Genomic DNA, 24,931 nt, shown 5'->3' on the forward strand with positions numbered 1-24,931 from the left:
TTGTGGAATGATATCCAGGGTGGGAGAAAGAACTCTTGTCTGTTGGAAGCAAGTGTGAATGTTGCAATTGGCCATCTTTATTAGCATTTAATGGCCTTGCAGCATCAAAGCCTGGCTGCTTCCTGGAAACTAGGCAAGTGGGGTGTGTAATATATATATATATATATATATATACACACACACACACACACACACACACACACACATATATACATACACACACACCACACACACACACACTTATACTTGTGGAATGATATCCAGGGTGGGAGAAAGAACTCTTGTCTGTTGGAAGCAAGTGTGAATGTTGCAATTGGCCATCTTCATTAGCATTGAATGGCCTTGCAGCTTCAAAGCCTGGCTGCTTCCTGGAAACTAAGCAAGTGGGGTTTAGATATCTGTGGAATGATGTCCAGGATGGGAGAAAGAACTCTTGTCTGTTGGAAGCAAGTGTGAATGTTGCAATTGACCATCTTGATTAGCATTGAATGGCCTTGCAGCATCAAAGCCTGGCTGCTTCCATTCATGCAAGACCATTCAGTGTTAATCAAAGTGGCCAGTTGCAACATTCACACTGGCTTCGAACAGACAAGAGATCCTTCTCCCACCTTGGACATTTTTCCACAGGTAGATATGTGAACCACACCTGCCTAGCTTCCAGTAAGAGGCCAGGCTTTGAAGCTGCAAAACCACCTCTGAAAACCCTCCGAAAGCTAGAATCTTCTTAGGATCGCCATCTATGACAAACCACCCTTGCTTCTACCCAGATTTTGCATTTTAGGAGGAATTGCAATCCATCTCAATGGCCTTGCAGCTTCAAAGCCTGGCTGCTTCCAGGAAACTAGGCAGGTGGAGTTTGATAGATCTGTGGAATGATGTCCAGGGTGGGAGAAAGAACTCTTGTCTGTTGGAAGCAAGTGTGAATGTTGCAATTGGTCACCTTGATTACCATTGAATGGCCTTTCAGCATCAAAGCCTGGCTGCTTCCGGGAAACTAGGCAAGTGGGGTTTATATATCTGTGGAATGATGTCCAGCTTGGGAGAAAGAACTCTTGTCTGTTGGAGGCTAGTGTGAATGTTGCAATTGGTCACCTTTATTAGCATTGAATGGCCTTGCAGCTTCAAAGCCTGGCTGCTTTCATTCAGTGCTAATCAAAGTGGCCAAATGCAACATTCACACTTGCTTCTAACAGACAAGAGCACCTTCTCCCACCTTGGACATTTTTCCACAGGTAGATATGTAAACCCCACCTGCCTAGTTTCCCGGAAGCAGCCAGGCTTTGAAGCTGCAAGGCCATTCACTGCTAATCAATGTGGCCAATTGCAACATTCAGCTTCTAACAGAGATCCTTCTCCCACCTTGAACATTATTCCACAGGTAGATATGTAAACCCCACTTGCCTAGTTTCCAGGAAGCGGCCAGGCTTTGAAGCTGCAAGGCCATTCAATGCTTAACATGGTGGCCAATTGCAACATTCACACTTGCTTCCAACAGACAAGAGATCCTTCTCCCACCTTGGATGCTTTTCCACAGGTAGATATGTAAACCCCACTTGCTTAGTTTCCAGGAAGCAACCAGGCTTTGAAGCTGCAAGGCCATTCAATGCTAATCATGGTGGCCAATTGCAACATTCACACTCGCTTCCAGCAGACAAGAGATCCTTCTCCCACCTTGAGCATTATTCCACAGGTAGATATGTAAACATCACTTGCTTAGTTTCCAGGAAGCAACCAGGCTTTGAAGCTGCAAGGCCATTCAATGCTTAACATGGTGGCCAATTGCAACATTCACACTTGCTTCTACCAGACAAGAGCACCTTCTCCCACCTTGGACATTTTTCCAAACCCCATTTGCTTAGTTTCCAGGAAGCAGCCAGGCTTTGAAGCTGCAAGGCCATTAACTGCTAATCAAAGTGGCCAATTGCAACATTCAGCTTCTAACAGAGAAGAGATCCTTCTCCCACCTTGAACATTATTCCACAGGTAGATATGTAAACCCCACCTGCCTAGTTTCCCGGAAGCAGCCAGGCTTTGAAGCTGCAAGGCTATTCAATGCTAATCATTGTGGCCAGTTGCAACATTCAGCTTCTAACAGAGAAGAGATCCTTCTCCCACCTTGAACATTATTCCACAGGTAGATATGTAAACCCCACCTGCCTAGTTTCCCGGAAGCAGCCAGGCTTTGAAGCTGCAAGGCTATTCAATGCTAATCATTGTGGCCAGTTGCAACATTCACACTTACTTCTAACAGACAAGAGCATCTTCTCCCACCTTAGACATTTTTCCACAGGTAGATATGTAAACCCCACCTGACTAGTTTCCAGGAAGCAACCAGGCTTTGAAGCTGCAATGCCATTTAGTGCTAATCATGGTGGCCAATTGCAACATTCACACTGGCTTCTAACAGACAAGAGCTCCCTCTCCCACCTTGGACATTTTTCCACAGGGACACATATATAAACCCCACTTGCCTAGTTTCCAGGAAGCAGCCAGGCTTTGAAGCTGCAAGGCCATTCAATGCTGCTAATCAGGGTGGCAATTGCAACATTCACACCTGCCTCAAACAGACAAGAGTTCTTTCTCCCACCCTGGAAATCATTCCACAGATATATAAACCCCACTTGCCTAGTTTCCAGGAAGCAGCCAGGTTTTGAAGCTGCAAGGCCATTCAATGGTAATGAAGATGGTCAATTGCAACATTCACACTTGCTTCCAACAGACAAGAGTTCTTTCTCCCACACTGGACATCATTCCACAGGTATATGCTTATATAAACCCATCCCTTAGTGCTTTGGTCCCCCTTTTGGCCCCCCAAAATCCCACCCAAGACCCCAACACCTCCTTCTCCTGTATCTGCTCCAGATGGGCCCAGGGAACCCATTATCAGCCCCAACACAACGTTTTACGCAACGGGCTCCAGACTCAATCTCACCTGCACTGCGGACTCCAACCCACCTGCACAGTTCACCTGGCGCTTTAAGGACGACACCCATAACGGGAGCAATTGGCTAATTGATAATCTGACTCTGAGTCAAGCTGGGAACTACACCTGCGTGGCGTTCAATGAGGAGACCGGCTGGAACTCTTCTCGGTTCCTGGAGATCGAGGTCATGGGTGAGTATCCTCAGGTTGCGTCTCTCCGTAAACGTCAAAACATAATACAGTGTTCCCTCGTTACTTTTCGCGGATTCGCTGTTTCGTAGGTTTTTGCCTCCCAGTTTATGAATGGGAACGTGATATACATATATATTAGGCGTGGTTAGGTCCAGTCCGAATCTTCCTAATTCGGAATAAATTCGGAGAAATTACCATTTTCACGTGATTTTGAACCTTTTTAGGAAACCGTAGTCCCTTTACCCTTCCGAAGCTAGTCTCACCATTTTTCTTCCGACTCAGGAAGTGAGTCGGAAATGATTCAGCTCAAGCCAGAGAAGCCAGTTTTAAACCAGAGAAGGAAGGAATTTCCTCCGGTTGCTTTCCCCGCTTCTGCCTCAAGCCAGTGAAGCCAGTTTTAAACCAGTAAAGGGTGAATTTCCCCCCTTTGCTTTCCCCGCTTCTGCCTCAAGCCAGAGAAGCCAGTTTTAAGCCAGAGAAGGAAGAAATTTCCTCCCTTTGCTTTCCCCGCTTCTGCCTCAAGCCAGAGCAGCCAGTTTTAAACCAGAGAAGGAAGGAATTTCCTCCTTTTGCTTTCCCTGCTTCTGCCTCAAGCCAGAGAAGCCGGTTTTAAACCGGAGAAGAAAGGAATTTCCTCCCTTTGCTTTCCCCGCTTCTGCCTTAAGCCAGAGAAGCCAGTTTCAAACCAGGAAAGGCTGAATTTACTCCCTTTGCTTTCCCTGCTTCTGCCTCAAGCCAGAGAAGCCAGTTTTAAGCCAGAAAAGGAAGGAATTTCCTCCGGTTGCTTTTCCCTGCTTCTGCCTCAAGCCAGAGAAGCCAGTTTTAAGCCAGAGAAGGAAGAAATTTCCTCCGGTTGCTTTTCCCCGCTTCTGCCTCAAGCCAGAGAAGCCAGTTTTAAGCCAGAGAAGGAAGGAATTTCCTCCGGTTGCTTTTCCCTGCTTCTGCCTCAAGCCAGAGAAGCCAGTTTTAAGCCAGAGAAGGAAGAAATTTCCTCCGGTTGCTTTTCCCCGCTTCTGCCTCAAGCCAGAGAAGCCAGTTTTAAACCAGTAAAGGCTGAATTTCCTCCTTTTGCTTTCCCCACTTCTGCCTCAAGCCAGAGAAGCCATTTTAAACCAGAGAAGGAAGGAATTTCCTCCTTTTGCTCTCCCCGCTTCTGCCTCAAGCCAGAGAAGCCATTTTAAACCAGAGAAGGAAGGAATTTCCTCCTTTTGCTCTCCCCGCTTCTGCCTCAAGCCAGAGAAGCCATTTTAAACCAGAGAAGGAAGGAATTTCCTCCTTTTGCTCTCCCCGCTTCTGCCTCAAGCCAGAGAAGCCATTTTAAACCAGAGAAGGAAGGAATTTCCTCCCTTTGCTTTCCCCGCTTCTGCCTCAAACCAGAGAAGCCCGTTTTAAACCAGGAAAGGCCGAATTTCTTTGCTTTCCCCACTTCTGCCTCAAGCCAGAGAAGCCAGTTTTAAACCAGGAAAGGCCGAATTTCTTTGCTTTCCCCACTTCTGCCTCAAGCCAGAGAAGCCCGTTTTAAACCAGGAAAGGCCGAATTTCTTTGCTTTCCCCACTTCTGCCTCAAGCCAGAGAAGCCAGTTTTAAACCAGGAAAGGCCGAATTTCTTTGCTTTCCCCACTTCTGCCTCAAGCCAGAGAAGCCCGTTTTAAACCAGGAAAGGCCGAATTTCTTTGCTTTCCCCACTTCTGCCTCAAGCCAGAGAAGCCAGTTTTAAACCAGGAAAGGCCGAATTTCCCCCCTTTGCTTTCCCCACTTCTGCCTCAAGCCAGAGAAGCCAGTTTTAAACCAGGAAAGGCTGAATTTCCCCCCTTTGCTTTCCTCACTTCTGCCTCAAGCCAGAGAAACCATTTTAAACCAGAGAAGGAAGGAATTTCCCCCCTTTGCTTTCCCAGCTTCTGCCTCAAGCCAGAGAATCCATTTTAAACCAGAGAAGGAAGGAATTTCCCCCCTTTGCTTTCCCCGCTTCTGCCTCAAGCCAGAGAATCCATTTTAAACCAGAGAAGGAAGGAATTTCCCCCCTTTGCTTTCCCCGCTTCTGCCTCAAGCCAGAGAAGCCAGTTTTAAACCAGTAAAGGCTGAATTTCCCCCTTTTGCTTTCCCCGCTTCTGCCTCAAGCCAGAGAAGCCAGTTTTAAACCGGAGAAGGAAGGAATTTCCTCCGGTTCCTTTCCCCTGTTCCTGGAGTAAAACAACTACTTTCAAAATAAAGACTACCCAATGAAACAGGAAATAACACTTTCAAACCATAACGAAAGGATCCGGAAGTCTCGGAAGTTTCGAAAAGTTTTGAACTTTTTTTTCTGTGAAAATCAGAATTGACTTTAGACTCAAACTACCAGTGCCCACAACATCCGAATCGAGTTTTGAACCATTTTTTAAACAAACCTAATATATAGCGTCTCTACTTGGCAGATTTTCACTTTTCGCGGCTGGTCCTGGAACGTAATACCCGCGATAAGTGAGGGAACACTGTATGTCCGACTCTCCAATCATAGCGTATCTATCTGTCTTCTGCAGTTGGGTGTCCTTGGCTTCCTTCCACTTGTATTCATCCTTGCAAATGATCGTCCTATTATCCAGAATGATTTTTCCGAATCACTTGCCTTCCACGGGATGCTGCACGGCCGTCCCACCAAACGCTAAGCATCCGCTTCTTTCTGGAGTCTTTCAATCAATATTCCTCTTTTCCGGTGTGGTTTTTTGCTCACGTTGTTCTCCAAATTAGGGTTCGCTTTTGTGTCCCCAAATCTCAACTCTTGGTTGTCATTGGTTCGCGCCAAAGGTTTGCAACGTCTGGGTTTTGGACTCCTCTCTATGTCGTTGTGAGATTTATTCGTCGTTGGCAAAGCACAAAATCGTTCCGTCTACCTGAATCAGCGCCTTGACTGTCATTTCAGTAAATATTGGGTGTTTGCTTGGCTTTCCATTGCTGGACGGTGGCAAAATTTCTGATTATTTCTCACTCTTTGGTTGGTCTTGCTCTTCTGTTGATGAACGCCATGGCACCGTTTCTTGGGAGACGTAGAGGCAATGGACGGGCATAAGCGCATGGTGGTTTCTTCAACTTTTGTCTCATCATTGCTTCTTTCCTTTCCATTCATCTCTCACAAGAAAGTGATAATTTTCATGGCAACTTAAGTGGAGTTTCTGAGTCGGTGTTGTTGAATCTTCCAATATGTGCATCTCATGCAAACAATTGTGGAAAGGATTCTATTTGGAGACTTGTTGTGGCCAACCTTCCCTCCCTCTTTCTCTCCTTCTTTTTTCCCTTCTTCCTTCCCTCCCTTTTTTCTTTCCTTCTCTCCTTCCTTCCATCCTTCTCTACCTCTTTTTGTCCTTCATCTCCCTTTTTCTTTCTCTCCTTTCTTCTCTACCTCTTTTCTTCCTTCCTTCCTTCCTTCCTTCCTTCCTTCCTTTCTTTGCCAACCCTTTCTTTCCTTCCTTCCTCATTTGCTTCCATCCTTCCTTCTCTCTTTCCTACTTTCCTTCTCTTCCTCTTTCTCTCCTTCCTTCCTTCCTTCCTTCCTTCCTTCTCTACCTCTTTCTGTCCTTCACCTCCCTCTCTCTTTCTCTACTTTTTTCCTTCTCTACCTCTTTTCTTCCTTCCTTCCTTCCCTATTTGCTTCCATCCTTCCTTCTCTCTTTCCTACTTTCCTTCTCTTCCTCTGTCTCTCCTTCCTTCCTTCCTTCCTTCCTTCCTTCCTTCCTTCCTTCTCTACCTCTTTCTGTCCTTCACCTCCCTTTTTCTTTCCCTCCTTTCTTCCTTCTCTACCTCCTTCCTTCCTTCCTTCCTTCCTTCCTTCCTTCCTTCCTTCCCCATTTGCTTCCATCCTTCCTTCTCTCCTACTTTGCTTTTCTTCCTCTTTCTCTCCTTCTTTCCTTCTCTCATTCCTTCCTTCATTACCTCTTTCTGTCCTTCACCTCCCTTTCTTCCTTCTCTACCTCTTTTCTTCCTTCCTTCCTTTGCTACTTCCTTCCTTCCTTCCTTCCTTCCTTCCTTCCTTCTTTCGTTGCTTCCATCCTTCCTTCTCTCTTTCTGACTTTGCTTCTCTTCCTCTTTCTCTCCTTCTTTCCTTCTCTCCTCCCTTCCCTCCCTCTTTCTTTCCTTCCTTCCTTCCTTCCTTCTCTCTTTTCTACTTTACTTCTCTTCTTCTTTCTCTCCTTCTTTCCTTCTCTCTTTCCTTCCCTTTTGCTTCCATCCTTCCTTCTCTCTTTCCTACTTTGCTTCTTTCTCTCCTCCTTTCCTTCTCTCCTTCCTTCCTTCTCTACCTCTTTCTGTCCTTCACCTCCCTTTTTCTTTCTCTCCTTTCTTCCTTCTCTACCTCTTTTCTTCCTTCCTTCCTTTGCTACCTCTTTCTTTCTTTCCTTCCTTCCTTCCTTCCTTCCTTCCTTCCCTATTTGCTTCCATCCTTCTCTCTTTCCTACTTTGCTTCTCTTCCTCTTTCTCTCCTTCCTTCCTTCACTACCTCTTTCTGTCCTTCACCTCTCTTTTTCTTTCTCTTCTTTTTTCCTTCCCTACCTCCTTCCTTCCTTCCTTCCTTCCTTCCTTCCTTCCTTCCTTCCTTCCTTCTCTCCTTCCTTCCCTCCCTCTTTCTTTCCTTCCTTCCTTCCTTAGTTGCTTCCATCCTTCCTTCTCTCTTTCCTAGTTTGCTTCTCTTCCTCTTTCTCTCCTTCTTTCCTTCTCTCCTTCCTTCCTTCCCTCCCTCTTTCTTTCCTTCCCTGGCAGCGGATGAGGCTCCCTCCACTCACTGGACCCACCATTGTGCCATCCATTCCTAGTTCCTGGGGCAAATCCATGCAGATAGATGAAGTCTAAAGCGATCCCATTTGGGCGCTCCGTTCCTTTGCATCCGCCGTTGTGGTTTACTAAAGTTTCTGCAACTTTAGAAAACTTTAATATCCATTTCACCGTCGATTCCGTTTTGTCTCTCGGAGCAAATGAAGGTCTGAAGCGTACAAGCACTTGTGTTTTAGCAAGGCTTTAGAAATGGAGGCACTTCACTGGATCCTGTTGGTGCATCTCTTCCCAAAACGAGACTCCGGATCGAGTGCCATGACTTCTCCTTTGGATAACCCCCATCCTTCTCCCTTCGTCCCCCTTTTCTTTCTCCGCAGAACCCGTTAGCAACGTCTCCATCATCATTACTCCTCTTAAGACCGAGGAAAATGACGTTGTGACCCTGTACTGCAGTGCCGCAAAGGGCACCGAGGTCTCCTACTTCTGGCTCAAAGGGGACCAGGTCTTGGAAAGCAACGATCGCATCTCCTTGAGCGACGATAACCGCAATGTAACGTTCAACAGAGTGCTCCACTCAGACTCCGACAACTACACCTGTTACGCCAATAACAGCCTTTCTAGTAACAGCAGCACCTATTTCCTCAATGTTTTATGTAAGTCCGGGTTGTACTCTCCTAGGGATGTTGAAAGCGAATGGGGAGACTTGGGTTTGGGTAACTCCTCATTCAAAGACGGCATCCAGAGCCAGGCCTTTCTGGCCACTTTGGGTCGCATGTATTGAGTTATTTAGGATATTTAGGATAGATATCCCATCTTTCTCTGCAACGCAGACCCAAGACAGCTTGCAAACAGTATACAAACATTAATCAATAATCAATAAATCTCACTCAGCTGTGCCCACCAGGCTTCGGAGTGCATCAGCAGGCCAGGCTGGGGGGGCGGGGAGGAGGTGTCGCAGTTGTCTATCGGCAATCCATCGCCGTGGTCAGATGCTCTGTTCCACAAGCATCTGGGTTTGAGTGTGTCCACCTGAGGGTGGGGAACCGTGATAGCGTGGGGTTTCTGCTGGTGTACCGCCCACCCCGCGACCCAGTAGATTCCCTGTCTGAGCTAGCAGAGGTGGTCTCCAATTCGGCCTTGGTCTCCCAGCGCCTGGTTGTGCTGGGAGACTTTAATATTCATGCTGAGACCTCCTTGACTGGTGCAGCTCAAGATTTCATGGCCGCCATGACGACCATGGGGCTATCACAAATTATATCTGGCCCTACCCATCAGGCTGGACACACACTCGACCTAGTTTTTGTGGCGGACAGTGGAATGATCAGAGTGGAAGAACAAAACATCCTTCCTGTGTCATGGTCTGATCACTATCTGATCAGTTTTAGACTTTCTGCGGCCCTTAACCTCCGCAGGGTTAACAAAATGAAGTTCAACAGTGACAAATGCAAGATACTCCACTTTGGCAGAAAAAATGAAATGCAAAGATACAGAATGGGGGACAATGCCTGGCTCGAGAGCAGTACGTGTGGAAAAGATCTTGGAGTCCTCGTGGACAACAAGTTAAACATGAGCCAACAATGTGATGTGGCGGCAAAAAAAGCCAATGGGATTTTGGCCTGCATCAATAGGAGCATAGTGTCTAGATCTAGGGAAGTAATGCTACCCCTCTATTCTGCTTTGGTTAGACCACATCTGGAATACTGTGTCCAATTCTGGGCACCACAATTCAAGAGAGATATTGACAAGCTGGAATGTGTCCAGAGGAGGGCGACTAAAATGATCAAGGGTCTGGAGAACAAGCCCTATGAGGAGCGGCTTAGGGAAGTGGGCATGTTTAACCTGAAGAAGAGAAGGCTGAGAGGAGATATGATAGCCATGTATAAATATGTGAGAGGAAGCCACAGGGAGGAGGGAGCAAGCTTGTTTTCTGCTTCCTTGGAGACTAGGACGCGGAACAATGGCTTCAAACTACAAGAGAGGAGATTCCATCTGAACATGAGGAAGAACTTCCTGACTGTGAGAGCCGTTCAGCAGTGGAACTCTCTGCCCCGGAGTGTGGTGGAGGCTCCTTCTTTGGAAGCTTTTAAGCAGAGGCTGGATGGCCATTTGTCAGGAGAGATTTGAATGCAATATTCCTGCTTCTTGGCAGAATGGGGTTGGACTGGATGGCCCATGAGGTCTCTTCCAACTCTTTGATTCTATGATTCTAGGGGTGGAGGACAAATTAAGATGGTCCGCCCCAGGAGACTGATGGATCCGGATGGTTTCCTGAGGAATCTTGGGGTTCTTTCTGCCATGGAGCCTGGCGATCCTGTCGACGTCTTGGTCGATCTCTACAATAGAGAAATGACCAGGGCGATAGATACGATCGCTCCCGAACGCCCCATCACGTTGCGTCATGACAAGCCGTCTCCCTGGTTCACCGGGGAGCTGGCTGTGATGAAGCATGCGAGGAGGGGGCTAGAGCGCACTTAGAGGAGATCTCGGGACGTGTCTGATCGAGCACGGGCTACAGCCTCTCTTAGGGCGTATACTGTGGCTATACGGGTAGCCAAGGAGTCCTATACGACTACCCGTATAGCGTCTGCAGCAAATAGATCTTCGGAGTTGTTCCGAGTCGTTGGGGAGCTCCTTCAGCCACCTGTGGTGGAGGAGGTTTTTGACGACCCGGAAACTTGGTGTCGCGATTTCGCACACCACTTTGCAGACAAAGTCGCTCAGATACGCCTTGAGCTCGACTCCAATTTCACCGCAGTGCCAGAGGAGATGACTGAGGCATGTGTTGTGTGTTGAATCATAGAATCATAGAATCCTAGAGTTGGAAGAGACCTCCTGGGCCATCCAGTCCAACCCCATTCTGCCAAGAAGCAGGAATATTGCATTCAAATGACCCCTGCCAAATGGCCATCCAGCCTCTGCTTAAAAGCTTCCAAAGAAGGAGCCTCCACCACACTCCGGGGCAGAGAGTTCCACTGCTGAACGGCTCTCACAGTCAGGAAGTTCTTCCTCATGTTCAGATGGAATCTCTTCTCTTGTAGTTTGAAGCCATTCTTCCATTGCGTCCTAGTCTCCAGGGAAGCAGAAAGCAAGCTTGCTCCCTCCTCCTCCCTGTGGCTTCCTCTCCCATATTTATACATGGCTATCATATCTCCTCTCAGCCTTCTCTTCTTCAGGCTAAACATGCCCAGTTCCCTAAGCCGCTCCTCATAGGGCTTGTTCTCCAGACCCTTGATCCTTTTAGTCGCCCTCCTCTGGACACATTCCAGCTTGTCAATATCTCAGCCTGTGTCAATATCTCGGCCTGTGTAAATCGAATCCTTCGGGAGATGCTAGCGGGGTACAAATAAAGTTTAATAATAAATAAAGTTTAATAATAATAATAATAATAATAAACAATAGCTTGCAAACAGTATACAAACATTAATCAATAATCAATAAACAATAGCAATAACCCCAGTGTAAAGAAATGCTGACCCATAACATGGTTCACAATAAGAATGATGATGATAATAATAATTAAGTATTCAGAAATAAAATAAATAATAATAATACATATTTTTAAGTAGAGCAATAACCCCAAGATTGACAAATACTGACCCATACCTCGGTCTGCATTTCCCAAATGTGCATAATTCAAACACAGGTGTATTTCTGACATCGTGACCTCCGCATCCAAGTCGTTGTATTGCTCAGGGTGCATCACACCGTAGGATGAATGGAGTTTGACACCACTTTAACTCAAGGCCATGCCATTCTGGGAGTTGTAGTTTTGCAAGGCCTTCTGTATCAGCGTAAGCTAGTGCCTCGCCAAACTGCAACTCCCACCATTCTATGTAATTGAACCATGGCTATTAAAGTGCATCAAACGGCATTAATTCTACAGTGTAGAGCAGGCATGGGCAAACTTGGGCCCTCCAGGTGTTTTGGACTTCAACTCCCACAATTCCTAACAGCCTACTGGCTGATAGATAGATAGATAGATAGATAGATAGATAGATAGATGCCTCGGGAAGCCTTTAAGCAGAGGTTGGATGGGTGTCTTTCAGGAAGGCTTTGGTTGTGTATTCCTGCAGCTTAGACTCCCTTCAAACTCTAAGATGATATAATTTTAGGTCATGATTATAAGAGATTTTGAAGGGACCGTTGGGTTTTGGAGACTTCTATGTAGACATGTCATGAGATATAGATAGCTGGCTAGATTGGTAGGTGGATGAAGAGAGAGAGATAGCAGGATAGATAGATAAATGGATGGATGGAGAGATAGCGATCAATAGATAGATGGATAGATGGAAAGAGGGGGAGAGGAAGACAGACAGACAGCTGGATGGGTGGAGGGATGGATGGATGGATGGATGGATGGATGGATAGACAGACAGACAGACAGACAGACAAACAGCTGGATGGATAGATAGATAGATACATAGATGCATAGATACATAGATACATAGATACATAGGTAGCTGGATGGAGAGAGAGAGAGATAGCTGGATGGGTGGATGGATAGATAGATAGATAGATAGATAGATACTTAGATACATAGATAGATAGATAGCTGGATGAGTGGATAGATAGATAGATAGATAGATAGATAGATAGATAGACACAAACAGCTGGATGGGTGGATGGATGGATGGATAGATAGATAGTTAGTTAGATACTTACATAGATACATACATAGATAGCTGGATGGAGAGAGAGAGATAGCTAGATGGGTGGATGGATAGATATATAGATACATAGATAGATAGCTGGATGGAGAGAGAGAGATAGCTGGATGGGTGGATAGATAGATAGATATTTAGATAGATAGCTGGATGGGTGGAAGGAGGGAGGGATAGCTATAGATAGATAGATACTTAGATAGATAGAGATAGCTGGATGGTTGGTTGGTTGGATGGATGGATAGCTGGATAGCTGGATGGAGGGAGAGATAGCTGGATGGATGGGTGAATCAATAGATAGAAAAGAAGGAAGGAAGGAAGGAAGGAAGGAAGGAAGGAAGGAAGGAAGGAAGGGGATGGATGGATGGATGGATGGATGCATACATAGCTGTATAGAGAGAGTGAGATAGTTGGCTGGCTGGTTGGCTAGAGAGAGAGAGATGGATGGCCCAGGTTTGCCCATGCCTGGTGTAGATGCATCCCCTGACTGGGCCCAAATGGGAAAGCTCATATTTTGGCATCCTGAGCAGGTATGCCTTTTTAAAGCCAGGACTTCCACATCCAATATCCCTCATGTTGACTCTCCAGAGTGCCAAATCTCAGGTGATAACCCCTGACCCAAGAGATGGATGCCATAGACCCGAGACTGTCAGTAAAGAAACCTGATCTTTCCAACCACATTCAGATATGCCGTTTGTTTGTTAGAAACCTGGCCTTTTCTCGGTTCCTTCTCTCTGTTGATGCATTCCCGAGTCTAAGAGTTTCCCATTTGGCACCCACCAACCGCCTTTTCCACAAGTGACTCAAGAGCACGTAACAATGGCTTCCCCAAAATAGCCCACATCCGACTAGATGGTTGGACTTCCCATTTTAGCTCAGCTGTAGCACATTGCAGTCTCAGTGGCAAAATAGGAATAATAATAATAATAATAATAATAATAATAAGTTGTTATTATTATTATTATTATTATTATTATTAATAATAATAATAATAATAACTATAGCCAGCAAAGTGATCTTGTCTGCTGTGGACTCATCTTGTTATAATAATAATAATAATAATAATAATAAGATCTGGGCATTCCAATATTTTGCAATTTAATGGAAATTAAAAGCCAATAATAATAATAATAATAATAATAATAATAATAATAATAATTTGGTCTGAGCATTCAAATATTTTGCAATTTAAGGGAAATTAAAAGAAAATAATAATAATAATAATAATATCCATACTAATGTGTCCTGAAGGGAACCCAAGCTTCATATATTGCAAACCATCCCTTTAAGTCTTTAAACATAGGCTCTATGGCCATCTGTCAGGAGGGATCGGATGGTTCTTCCTGCCTGGAAGAAAGGGGTTGGACTGGACGGCCTTTAGGGGTCCCTTCCAACTTTCAGGTTTTGCGATACAACTGGATGGCCATCTGTTGGGGGAGGTTTGATGATGTCTTCCTATCTGGCAGAAAGGGGCTGGACTAGATGGCCTTTAGAGGTCCCTTCCAACTCTAGGATTCTATGGCACTCTTTACCAGAGGCTGTACGGCCATCTATTGGGAGGGATCGTAATGGACTAGATGGCCTTTAGGGGTCCCTTCCAACTCTGGGATTCTATGGCACTCTTTAAACAGAGACTATATGGCCATCTGTCGGGAGGGATCAGATGGTGTCTTCCTGCCTAGCAGAAAAAGATGACCTTTAGGGGTCTCTTCCAATGTTTGGTTCTATGTTCCAACAGAAACCGGATGGCCATCTATTGGGAGAGGTTTGATGATGTCATCCCATCTAGCAGATGGGATGGATCTGGACTGGATTGCCATTGAGGGTCCCTTCCAACTCTAGGATTCTACAGAAGTCTTGGCCATCTATCGGGAGGGATCGGATGGTGCCTTCCTGCTTGGCAGAAAGTGGGTTGGACTGGATGGCCTTTAGGGGTCTCTTCCAAAGTTTGGGTTCTATGATCCAACAGAAACTGGATGACCATCTATTGGGAGGGGTTTGATGGTGTCATCCCATCTGGCAGAAAGTGGGTTGGACTGGATGGCCTTTAGGGGCCCCTTCCAACGCTTGGGTTCTATGATCCAATAGAAACTGGATGGCCATCTATTGGGAGGGCTTTGATGGCATCATCCCATCTGGAAGAAAGAAGTTGGACTGGATGGCCTTTAGGGGTCCCTTCCAATGCTTGGGTTCTATGATCCAGCAGAAACTGGATGGCCATCTGATGAGAAAGTTTTGATGGTGTTGTCCTGCCTGGCAGAAAGGGGTTGGACTGGATGGCCTTCCAACGTTTGGGTTCTATGATCCAGCAGAAACTGGATGGCCATCTATTGGGAGGGGTTTGATGGTGTCATCCCATCTGGAAGAAAGGGGTTGGACTGGATGGCCTTTAGGGGTCCCTTCCAACACTTGGGTTCTATGATCCAACAGAAACTGGATGGCCACCTACTGGGAGGGTTTTGATGGTGTCGTCCTGCCTGGCAGAAAGTGGGTTGGACTGGATGGCCTTGAGGGGTCCCTGGGTGCCTTGGTGCTCCTTTGCGTCCCTTCCAAACCCTTCCAAGGCCGGTCACCTTGCTCTCCTGTACCCGCTCCAGATGGGCCCGGCGTCCCCCTCATCCTCCCCGACAAAACGCGTTACAAAACGGGCGACCTGCTCAGCCTCTCCTGCAGTGCGGACTCCAACCCGCTTGCAAACTACACTTGGCATTACGGGGAGGGCAAAGTCTTCCAAGGGAGCAACTTGACACCTTTTAACCTGACTCTGGACGACACCGGCTACTACAACTGCACGGCTTCCAACGACCAGACTGGACGCAGTGAAACGCGAGCCCAGAAGATTGAGGTTGTGGGTGAGTATCTTGCGAGTTGCATGCCTCTGCCTTCTTCTGCAAGAGTGAGTTGCAGAGCGAGGGACTCACGGCATCCCTTCCTAATCTCTCCCGGTTGATTTCCACCTCCTTTGTGTACGATCCCACTTTCTGTCTTCCTGGGACGCCGTCTGCCAACGTCCCCTTGATTCTCCCACCCAAGAAATCCGATTTCTTGCATTTCTGCATGCGTTCCAATCTTCTCTTCGAAGCATATACTCCGTCTCCCTTGAGCCTTCCAATCACGATAATCAATACGATGCGTCCTTCTCTCTTTTGCATGTTTTGAACCCTCAAGGCATCTCTTATGCCTTGCGCCTGAGTCTTGATGTCGCTGTCCGTCGGTTCCTCGTACAGATCTCGTCCTTAAATCCCCTCTAAATCACCCACTCTTATTATCTGTTGCAAGAAAGAAGTATCAATCTATTTACCAATCAATCAATTCATGCCTCAGGTGATCTTTAAGCAGAGGTTGGATGGGCATCTTTCAGGAAGGTTTGGTTGTGTATTCCTGCAGCTTGGACTAGATAGCCTTTTAGGGTCCCTTCAAACTCTTAATATAATTCTAGGTCATGATTATAAGAGATTTTGGAGGGAAGTTGGGTTTTGGAGACTTCTCTGTAGACATGTCATGAGATATAGATAGTTGGTAGATTGGTAGGTGGATGGAGAGAGAGAGATTGCTGGATGGACGGATGGATGGAGAGAGAGAGAGAGTTCAATAGACAGCTGAATCACTAGATAGATAAATGGAAGGATGGATGGATGGATGGATGGATGGATGGAGAGAGACAGAGAGAGAGAGTTCAATAGACAGCTGAATAGCTGGCTGGCTGGATGGATGGATGGATGGGGAGAGAAATAGCTGGATGGATGGATGGATGGAGAGAGAGAGACAGAGAGAGTTCAATAGACAGCTGAATAGCTGGCTGGCTGGCTGGGGGAGAGAGATAGCTGGATGGATGGATGGATGGGTGGATGGATGGGTGGATGGATGGATGGGGAGAGAGATAGCTGGATGGATGGATGGATGGATGGGGAGAGAGATAGCTGGATGGTTGGATTGATGGAGAAAGAGAGAAAGAGTTCAATAGACAGCTGAATAGCTGGCTGGCTGGCTGGCTGGGTGGGTGGGTGGGGGGGGGGAGAGATATCTGGATGGATGGATGGATGGATGGATGGATGGATGGATGGATGGATGGATGGATGGATGGGGAGAGAAATAGCTGAATGGATGGATGGGGAGAGAGATAGCTGGATGGATGGATGGATGGGGAAGAGAGATGGCTGGCTGGTGGGCTGGATGGATGGATGGGTGGGTGGATGGGGGGAGAGATAGCTGGATGGATGGGTGGAGACAGAGATAGCTGGATGGATGGATGGAGAGAGAATTCAACAGACAGCTGAATAGCTGGATGGGTGGGTGGATGGAGGAGAGAAATAGCTGGATAGATAAATGGATGGAGAGAGGGAGAGATAGCTGGATAGATAGATAGATGGATAGATGGATGAGTGGATAGATGAATGGAGAGAGAAAGAGAGAGAGTTCAATAGACAGCTGAATAGCTGGATGGATGGGTGGATGGATGGATGGAGGAGAGAAATAGCTGGATAGATAAATGGATGGAGAGAGGGAGAGATAGCTGGATAGATAGATAGATGGATAGATGGATGAGTGGATAGATGAATGGATGGATGGAGAGAGAAAGAGAGAGAGAGAGTTCAATAGACAGCTGAATAGCTGGATGGGGGAGAGAGATAGCTGGATAGATAGATAATTGGATAGATGGATGAGTAGATAGATAGATAGATAGATAGATAGATAGATAGATAGATAGATAGATAGATAGTACAGACAGACAGACAGACACAGAGAGAGGTCTCTGGATGTGGTGGATGGATGGATGGTTACATACATAGCTGGATGGAGAGAAGAGATAGCTGGATGGGTGGGTGAATCGATAGTTAGAGTAGAAAGAAAGACAGAAAGGGATAGATAGATACACATAGCTGTAAGGAGAGAGTGAGATGGCTGGCTGGCGGGATGGATAGATGGATGGATAGAAATAGATAGATAGAGAGAGAGAGTTGGATGGATTGATACATACATGCATACATACATATATAGCTGTAGGAAGAGAGTGAGGTAGCTGGATGGAGAGAGACAGAGAGAGAGATGGATTGATACATACATACATAGCTGTAGGAAGAGAGTGAGGTAGCTGGATGGATGGATAACTAGATGGATGGATTGATGGATGGATGGAGAGAGAGGGGGAGAGGGGGAGACAAATGGATAGATAGACAGATGGATAGATGGATGGATGGATGGATGGATGATAGCTGAATGGGTAGATGGATGGATGGATAGCTGGATGGATGGAGAGGGGGGAGAGACAGATGGATGGATGGATAGATGATAGATAGATAGATAGATAGATAGATAGATAGATAGCTATCTGTATGGAGAGAGTGAGATAGCTGAATGCATGGATGGATGGATGGATGGATGGAGAGGGGGGGGGAGGGAGAGACAGATGGATAGATAGATGGATGGATGGATAGATGGATGGATGAATGGATGGATGGATGGATAGCTGAATGGGTAGATAGATGGATGGATAGCTGGATGGATAGCTGGATGGATGGAGAAAGGGGAGGAGAGACAGACAGACAGACAGACAGACAGACAGACAGACAGATAGATAGATAGCTGTATGGAGAGAGTGAGATAGCTGAATGCATGGATGGATGGATGGATGATATAGGTAAAGAAAGATAGAGAGATGGATGGAAAGATACATAGCTGTATGGAAAGAGTGAGATAGCTGGATGGATGGGTGGATAGCTGGATAGATGGATGGATGGATGGATGAATAGGTAGGTAAATAGACAGACTGATTTAATGGATCAATGGATGGATGAATAGATAAACAGATGTGAAAACGTGTATATATGTGTTGGCAAGATTTATACTATTGAAAATCCATCACTCTCATTTCCCAATCATGGAAATACGATTCTGTACTGATAATCTATTCTAATATATATCAGCATCGACTGATAGACATCTCCTATACAATATACAATATATATTATATATATTGGTGGAAGAGTGCATGCAATGGAGCCCATCTTTTTGCTGTGCTTTGGGAACCTTTTCTCCCTGGAGCCGACAAACGAAACTTTGTGAGCCTTCTTTCACCTCCAAATCCTGCATAAAGTGTGATCCAATCCATGCAAGATCCGCTTCCTGTGAGATTTAATAATGCTGTTTGACCCATCTGGGGCTGTTGCTCAATGCGATGTGATGTGCTCCTTCGTGTGTTTCTGTCTTTCCATGGGGCGATTTTCTAAAATGCAATTTTGAGGAGTGTTGTGTTATGCAAATGTGTGCTTTCTCCATCTTTGGACCTTTTTTTTCATAATTGTAATTGTAATGCCAAATGCATGTGTTTTAAGTAGGATGGTGGCGTTTTATGTTGTGTTCAACAGGTATTCAATGGCTTTGGCAATTTTATTGGTTTGAACTGTTTTTAATAAGTTCCTCATTTAATTCTCTTTTAATGTTTGCACAATTTAATTTGTTAGCCACTTTGAATCACCTTGAGAGAGAGAAAGTGGCATGCAAACAACAACAACAATAGTAAGAATAATACCACCAACATCCCAAACTCAGTGTTTGCTTGTAATTCCCCTTGGAGTGCAAAATATTTGAATGCTCAGACCTATTGTTGTTGTTGTTGTTATTGAAACAACAATAATGACAACAACAACAATAGTAATGAGATTGATGGATGGATGGAGAGAGAGGGGGAGATGCAAAGATACAGAATGAGATGCAAAGATACAGAATGGGGGACGCCTGGCTCGAGAGCAGTACGTGTGAAAAAGATCTTGGAGTCCTCGTGGACAACAAGTTAAACATGAGCCAGGAATGTGATGTGGCGGCAAAAAAAGCCAATGGGATTTTGGCCTGCATCAATAGGAGCATAGTGTCTAGATCTAAGGAAGTAATGCTACCCCTCTATTCTGCTTTGGTTAGACCACATCTGGAATATTGTGTCCAATTCTGGGCACCACAATTCAAGAGAGATATTGACAAGCTGGAAAGTGTCCAGAGGAGGGCGACTAAAATGATCAAGGGTCTGGAGAACAAGCCCTATGAGGAGCGGCTTAGGGAACTGGGCATGTTTAGCCTGAAGAAGAGAAGGCTGAGAGGAGATATGATAGCCATGTATAAATATGTGAGAGGAAGCCACAGGGAGGAGGGAGCTAGCTTGTTTTCTGCTTCCTTGGAGACTAGGACACGGAACAATGGCTTCAAACTACAAGAAAGGAGATTCCATCTGAACATTAGGAAGAACTTCCTGACTGTGAGAGCCGTTCAGCAGTGGAACTCTCTGCCCCGGAGTGTGGTGGAGGCTCCTTCCTTGGAAGCTTTTAAACAGAGGCTGGATGGCCATCTGTCAGGGGTGATTTGAATGCAATATTCCTGCTTCTTGGCAGGGGGTTGGACTGGATGGCCCATGAGGTCTCTTCCAACTCTTTGATTCTATGATTCTATAATAATAATACCACCAACATCCCAAACTCAGTGTTTGCTTGTAATTCCCCTTGGAGTGCAAAATATTTGAATGCTCAGACCTATTGTTGTTGTTGTTGTTATTGAAACAACAATAATGACAACAACAACAATAGTAATAATAATACCACCAACATCCCAAACTCAGTGTTTGCTTGTAATTCCCCTTGGAGTGCAAAATATTTGAATGCTCAGACCTATTGTTGTTGTTGTTGTTATTGAAACAACAATAATGACAACAACAACAATAGTAATAATAATACCACCAACATCCCAAACTCAGTGTTTGCTTGTAATTCCCCTTGGAGTGCAAAATATTTGAATGCTCAGACCTATTGTTGTTGTTGTTGTTATTGAAACAACAATAATGACAACAACAACAATAGTAATAATAATACCACCAACATCCCAAACTCAGTGTTTGCTTGTAATTCCCCTTGGAGTGCAAAATATTTGAATGCTCAGACCTATTGTTGTTGTTGTTGTTATTGAAACAACAATAATGACAACAACAACAATAGTAATAATAATACCACCAACATCCCAAACTCAGTGTTTGCTTGTAATTCCCCTTGGAGTGCAAAATATTGGAATGCTCAGACCTATTGTTGTTGTTGTTGTTATTGAAACAACAATAATGACAACAACAACAATAGTAATAATAATACCACCAACATCCCAAACTCAGTGTTTGCTTGTAATTCCCCTTGGAGTGCAAAATATTGGAATGCTCAGACCAGTTGTTGTTGTTGTTTAAACAACAACAATAACAACAACAATAGCAAGAATAATACCACCAACATCCCAAACTCAGTGTTTGCTTGTAATTCACCTTGGAATGCAAAATATTTGAATGCTCAGACCTATTGTTGTTGTTGTTGTTGTTATTGAAACAACAATAACGACAACAACAACAATAGTAATAATAATACCAGCAACATCCCAAACTCAGTGTTCGCTTGTAATTCTCCTTGGAATGCAAAATATTTGAATAGTCAGACCAATTGTTGTTGTTGTTGTTATTGAAACAAAAACAATAATAACAACAACAATAGTAAGAATAATATCACTAATATCCCAAACTCAGTGTTTGCTTGTAATTCCCCTTGGAGTGCAAAATATTTGAATGCTCAGACCATTTATTATTGTTGTTGTGCAAAATATTTGAATAGTCAGACCATTTGCTGTTGTTGTTGTTGAAACAATAACAATAACATATTGTCAAAGGCTTTCATGGCCGGAATCACTGGGTTGTTGTAGGTTTTTTCAGGCTATATGGCCATTGTCTAGAGGCATTCTCTCCTGACGTTTCGCCCACATCTATGGCAAGAATCACTGGGTTGTTGTAGGTTTTGTTGGGCTGTATGGCCATGGTCTAGAGGCATTCTCTCCTGACGTTTCGCCCGCATCTATGGCAAGAATCACTGGGTTGTTGTAGGATTTTTCGGGCTGTATGGCCATGCTCTAGAGGCATTCTCTCCTGACGTTTCGCCTGCATCTATGGCAAGCATCCTCAGATGCTTGCCATACTACCTCACTACCTCTGAGGATGCTTGCCATAGATGCAGGCAAAATGTCAGGAGAGAATGCCTCTAGACCATGGCCATATAGCCCGAAAAAACCTACAACAACCCAATAACAATAACAATAGAAAGAATAATACCACCAACATCCCAAACTCAGTGTTTGCTTGTAATTCCCCTTGGAGTGCAAAATATTTGAATGCTCAGACCATTTATTATTATTGTTGTTGTTGTTGTTGTTATTGTTTCTTCCCCATTTTCCATCTCTGGATCAAGACCCAAAGCATCTCAATACACACATCAGTTATTTTGTGCAATGGGGTTTTTTCCTGTGTGTGTTTTGGATCAAACTTAATGTGAGAGGTCTTTTTAGGACACAAAGGGAGGACCCGATACAAGGTAAGACAACTTTCGATGGAAATGATGGAGGTTTTTGTCGTGGGGTAATAAGGTTATGTTAAGGGCAGGTCAGAGTCGGCAACCTGTTTTGCAACCCTTTGTCGGTTGAAATGATGACAACAAACGTGAGTCACCACCTTCCCGGTTTGCACATTTTGCAACATTTGATGGTCCCGTGCAACAAGTGCCCGATTGCGATGCAAAAATCATCATAGTCTGAGCATTCGTTCCTCTATCTATATCTTAATTGTTATTATTATTATTACTAGCTGTCCCTTGGCAGGTGTTGCCGTGGCCCAGTCTGGTGATCTGGAAAATATATGCAATTTCTTTCTGCTTGTGGGTAAACAGTATTTCTTGTTTCTTTGTCAGGTTTGCCTACTCTGGAACATGCAACATATAAGTGTCCCTCTTTAGGGGTCCCTCTCAAATCTATGATACTATGTCTGTCATATACGTGTGTGTGTGTGTGTGTGTGTGTGTGTGTGAATTTATGAATTTATGTTGGTCTTGGGGGTTCTGTGTGGGAAGTTTGTCCCAATTCTATTGGTGTGGTTTGATTGTAGGTGAACTATAAATCCCAGTAAGTATAACTCCCAAATGTCAAGGTCTATTTCCCCCAAATTCCATCTGTGTTCATATTTGGGAATATTATTTGTGCCAAGTTTGGTCCAGATCCATCATTGTTTGTGTCTGGACGTAGGTGAACTACAACTCCCAAACTCAAGGTCAATGCCCACCAAACCCTTCCAGTACTTTCTCTTAGTCATTGGAGTTTTGTGTGGGAGGTTTGGCCCAATTCTATTGTTGGTGGGGTTTGATTGTAGGTGAGCTATAAATCCCAGCAACTACAACTCCCAAATGTCAAGGTCTATTTTCCCCAAACTCCATCTGTGTTCATATTTGGGCATATGGAATATTCGTGCCAAGTTTGGTCCAGATTCATCATTGTTTGAGTCCACAGTGCTCTCTGGATGCAGGTGAACTACAACTCCCAAACTCAAGGTCAATGCCCACCAAAACCTTCCAGTATTTTCTCTTAGTCATAGGAGTTCTGTGTGGGAAGTTTGGCCCAATTCTATTGTTGGTGGGGTTTGATTGTAGGTGAACTATAAATCCCAGCAACTACAACTCCCAAATGTCAAGGTCTATTTCCCCCAAACTCCACCAGTGTTCACATTTGGGCATATTGAGTATTCGTGCCAAGTTTGGTCCTGATCCATCATTGTTTGAGTCCACAGGGCTCTCTAGATGTAGGTGAACTACAACTCCCAAACTCAAGGTCAATGCTCACCAAACCCTTCCAGTATTTTCTCTTAGTCATTGGAGTTCTGTGTGGGAAGTTTGGCCCAATTCTATTGTTGGTGGGGTTTGATTGTAGGTGAACTATAAATCTTAGTAACTACAACTCCCAAATGTCAAGGTCTATTTTCCCCAAACTCCACCAGTGTTCACATTTGGGCATATTGAGTATTTGTGTAGAGTTTGGTCCAGATCCGGCATTGTTTGAGTCCACAGTGCTCTCTGGATGTAGGTGAACTACAACTCCCAAACTCAAGGTCAATGCCCACCAAACCCTTCCAGTGTTTTCTCTCCATCATGGGAGTTCTGTGTGCCAATTTTGGTTCAATTCCATTGTTGGTGGAGTTCAGAATGTTCTTTGATTGTAGGTGAAGTATAAATCCCAGTAACTACAACTCCCAAATGTCAAGGTCTATTTCCCCCAAATTCCATCTGTGTTCATATTTGGGAATATTGAGTATTTGTGCCAAGTTTGGTCCAGATCCATCATTGTTTGAGTCTGGATGTAGGTGAACTACAACTCCCAAACTCAAGGTCAATGCCCACCAAACCCTTTCAGTACTTTCTCTTAGTCATGGGGGTTCTGTGTGGGAAGTTTGGCTCAATTCTATTGTTGGTGGGGTTTGATTGTAGGTGAACTATAAATCCCAGTAACTACAACTCCCAAATGTCAAGGTCTATTTCCCCCAAATTCCATCTGTGTTCATATTTGGGGATATTGAGTATTCATGCCATGTTTTGTCCAGATCCATCATTGTTTGTGTCTGGACGTAGGTGAACTACAACTCCCAAACTCAAGGTCAATGCCCACCAAACCCTTTGAGTGTTTTCTCTTAATCATGGGAGTTCTGTGTGCCAAGTTTGGTTCAGTTCCATCGTTGGTGGAGTTCAGAATGCTCTTTGATTGTAGGTGAACTAATAAATCCCAGCAACTACAACTCCCAAAAGACAAAACCAATTTTTTTTAGTGAAGGACATACATTGGGCTGTTAGGTGTCTTGGGTCCAAACTTGGTGTCAATTCGTCCAGTGGTTTTTGAGTTCTGTTCATCCCACAAAGGAACATGACCTTTTTATTGAGATAGATTGCCTTTGTCCTTTCCGCCTTTGCCGCTCCCTTGGCTCCTCTCCATCCTCCTCTCTCTTTATATTCTTCCTCTCTCCCGTGTTAGGAGTGGAAAAGGCTGCTTTCAAATAGGGAGACAATGCAATGTCATGAGATCTACCCCATAATGGTCTCGCTCAATCACAAACACAGAAGGGAATGTGGATGATATTGCATGTCGCCGTGGGAAAAGGAAGGAAGGATGGAGTTCAACAGGGACAAATGCAAGATACTCCACTTAGGCAGGAAAAACGAAATGCAAAGAGACAGAATGGGGGACAATGGTGCCTGGCTCAAGAGCAGTACGTGTGAAAAGGATCTTGGAGTCCTCGTGGACAACAAGTTAAACATGAGCCAGGAATGTGATGTGGCAGCAAAAAAAGCCAATGGGATTTTGGCCTGCATCAAGAGGAGCCTAGTGTCTGGGTCCAGGGAAGTCATGCTACCCCTCTCTTCCACTTTGGTTAGACCACTTTACCTGGAATATTGTGTCCAATTCTGGGCACCACAATTCAAGAGAGATATTGACTCTAAGCTGGAATGTGTCCAGAGGAGGGCGACTAAAATGATAAAAGGTCTGGAGAACAAGCCCTATGAGGAGCGGCTAAAGGAGCTGGGCATGTTTAGCCTGGA

General features: G+C 44.9%; 1 protein-coding gene across 2 annotated transcripts in view; it reads left to right on the top strand.

Annotated features, from left to right (window-relative positions):
- LOC137095056 (carcinoembryonic antigen-related cell adhesion molecule 5-like) overlaps nucleotides 1–24,931 on the top strand; it is a 77,031-nt gene that overhangs the window by 5,382 nt on the left and 46,718 nt on the right. For both annotated transcript variants that reach the window (XM_067461245.1, XM_067461244.1), the window contains exons 2-4: nucleotides 2,863–3,114; nucleotides 8,232–8,507; nucleotides 15,113–15,367. In XM_067461245.1, the coding sequence (XP_067317346.1) occupies nucleotides 2,863–3,114; nucleotides 8,232–8,507; nucleotides 15,113–15,367 (783 nt within the window). The remainder of the gene's footprint in view (nucleotides 1–2,862; nucleotides 3,115–8,231; nucleotides 8,508–15,112; nucleotides 15,368–24,931) is intronic.

Source organism: Anolis sagrei, chromosome Y, assembly GCF_037176765.1.
Source record: "Anolis sagrei isolate rAnoSag1 chromosome Y, rAnoSag1.mat, whole genome shotgun sequence".
NCBI classification, from domain to species: Eukaryota; Metazoa; Chordata; class Lepidosauria; order Squamata; family Dactyloidae; genus Anolis; species Anolis sagrei.